We start from the raw sequence: 2,231 nt of genomic DNA on the forward strand, positions 1-2,231 counted from the left end.
GACTCCATCTTCCACGACATTGACAGCGACACCTCCCTGACGAGTCTCAGCGACTGCTTCATGACCGCCCCTGACGTCGGCTCCTTACAGGGGAACCCCATCGACCGCCTGTACTCCATGCAGAGCTCATACTTTGCCTCCTGAGACCCCCTCTGGTTCCCCCACCCCAACAGACTGCATCACAAGCCATAGACAGAGAGCACACTACAGACGCAGGACACACACGCCACTGGACTCTCCTGCAAGACAAGAATCAGGGCTCAAGCAGGGACGAACGACTGCAGGACAGAATCCACCAAATAAACCTGACTGACCTCCAGCAGCCAAAGGAAGGACACGGACACTGAAGCAGGAAGGTTAATGCTGTGAGAGCGATCTCTGTACAGACTAACAGGATGTTATTTTGTCTTATTAAAAGTTCAAGTCAGAGGTTTCTGGGAAATGTAGTCCAAATGAATCAGTTGCAGAAACATGAGCTGTGTCCCAATCCAGTGGCTGCAGCCTTCGAAGGAGGCGGTCCTCGGAGGATGCTCCATTCACAGCCTGCGCAGACGTTAAAGCCGAACTGAGACTGAATTGAGACCGTCTGGTCTAGCCTTTCATCACCAAACACCCAACCTGTCGCCTAGCAACAGGTAGCTAGAAGGCTAACTAGCTAGCCTAACTAACGTCGAGTAACTTAACCCATTATTTTAAAGATCATTTGTTTCAAGGAGGACTCAGTTATCAGCCTTCAAATCCAGCCTTCGAAGGCTGCAGCTCCTGGACTGGGACACGGCTGTTAGCTACGAGACTTCATGAGTTTGTTATAATGTTGTCGGTTGTTTTTAATGGAAAAATAAGCACATGTAGTTTTGGTGACTTCATATTCTGAGTGTGTTTAATGTTCTATACTGCAGGAACGCCCACTTCTGCACGTACGGATGGACAGCAGTTAATTTATTTCTCTCCGTGCAGGTAAACCATAAATCCAAAATGTCTATTTAAAGCACAAAATGATCCCGTGTACAGAACACCCCCGTCACTGATTATTTGACTCTATTTATCTCTCTCTTGTGTTTTCATGTGTACATCGGTATCGCTTTGCTATTTATTTTTTCCATTGATAAAGAGTGCATTTTGAATCAAAGTGTTGGTATGCAAATAAAAAGCAGTCTCTCGCTTTGGGTGAAATAAAGAAGCTGCACAAAATCATCTTTGAGTTGGACTCTTCAGAGAGTTTAGAAACGTCAGTGTGTGGTGGTCACTAAAGGCCCAGACTGAAGCTAACGTCTCCTCTTCTGTCACCAAGTAGTTCAGCTCCTACCCCTGACTGTCAGGCTGCATCAGCACTGCACCTGCACCAACGTGACATCCACCTGAACGGCTTCTGAGCACAGGGAGCAACAGCACTGCAGCGCTGCACAGAAGAGCCTCAACGTTCTGCTGACAAACAGGGGACCACACATATTTCACATGTGCAAAAACTCCTACAGAAGCTGTGATAACCTTTGACCTTTAGCATGAACATGTGGTGCACTTAAAGATCCCAGTTTGGGAGTCAGACGATCATAGACTAAAGTTTTGATCTCATGTTGTAGATGGAAAGTCACAGCTTCACCAAAATGATGACTAAATATCCATCAGTGTTTGACTGGATCCTGAAAACTGTCACTTAATGGTGCTAAACTAAAATCAGGCTCGTCCTCGGGATGAAGGGTCCTTGGAAAATTAGAATCCTCTTTCATGGTTATAAACACTTTAACTGTTATAACAGTGACAGATTCATTGGAGGGGACCATGAATGTTCTTCAGAGTTCTGTCAGGAGTCACGTCACTGTCAAACACTTTATTTAAACATTCTGAAACCAAAAGGGGACATGTAGGGGTTTGTAGGCATGTAGAGGATTGTAGGCATATAGAGGTTTGTAGGCATATAGAGATTTGTTGGCATGTAAAGTTTTGTAGGCATATAGAGGTTTGTAGGCATGTAGGGGATTGTAGGCATGTAGGGGATTGTAGGCACGTAGAGGATTGTAGGCATGTGGGGGTTTGTAGGCACGTAGAGGTTTGTAGGCATGTAGGGGATTGTAGGCATGTAGGGGTTTGTTGGCCTGTAGGGGATTGTAGGCCCGTAGGGGATTGTAGGCATATAGAGGTTTGAAGGCATATAGGGGTTTGTAGGCATGTAGGGGTTTGTAGGCATGTAGGGGTTTGAAGGCACGTAGAGGTTTGTAGGCACGTAGGGGTTT

General features: G+C 46.0%; 1 protein-coding gene across 3 annotated transcripts in view; it reads left to right on the forward strand.

The window, feature by feature from the left end:
- The window catches only part of LOC138605161 (LIM/homeobox protein LMX-1.2-like), a 40,360-nt gene extending 40,216 nt beyond the window's left edge, over positions 1-144 (forward strand). For all 3 annotated transcript variants that reach the window (XM_069677276.1, XM_069677275.1, XM_069677274.1), the window contains one exon: positions 1-144. This exon is cut by the window's left edge and continues 5 nt beyond it. In XM_069677276.1, coding sequence (XP_069533377.1) covers positions 1-144 — 144 coding nt within the window.
- The last annotated feature ends 2,087 nt before the right edge of the window (positions 145-2,231 follow it).

This window comes from Semicossyphus pulcher, unplaced genomic scaffold (genome assembly GCF_022749685.1).
Source record: "Semicossyphus pulcher isolate SPU_LCO1_2020_fin unplaced genomic scaffold, fSemPul1.0.p SCAF_28, whole genome shotgun sequence".
NCBI lineage: Eukaryota > Metazoa > Chordata > Actinopteri > Labriformes > Labridae > Semicossyphus > Semicossyphus pulcher.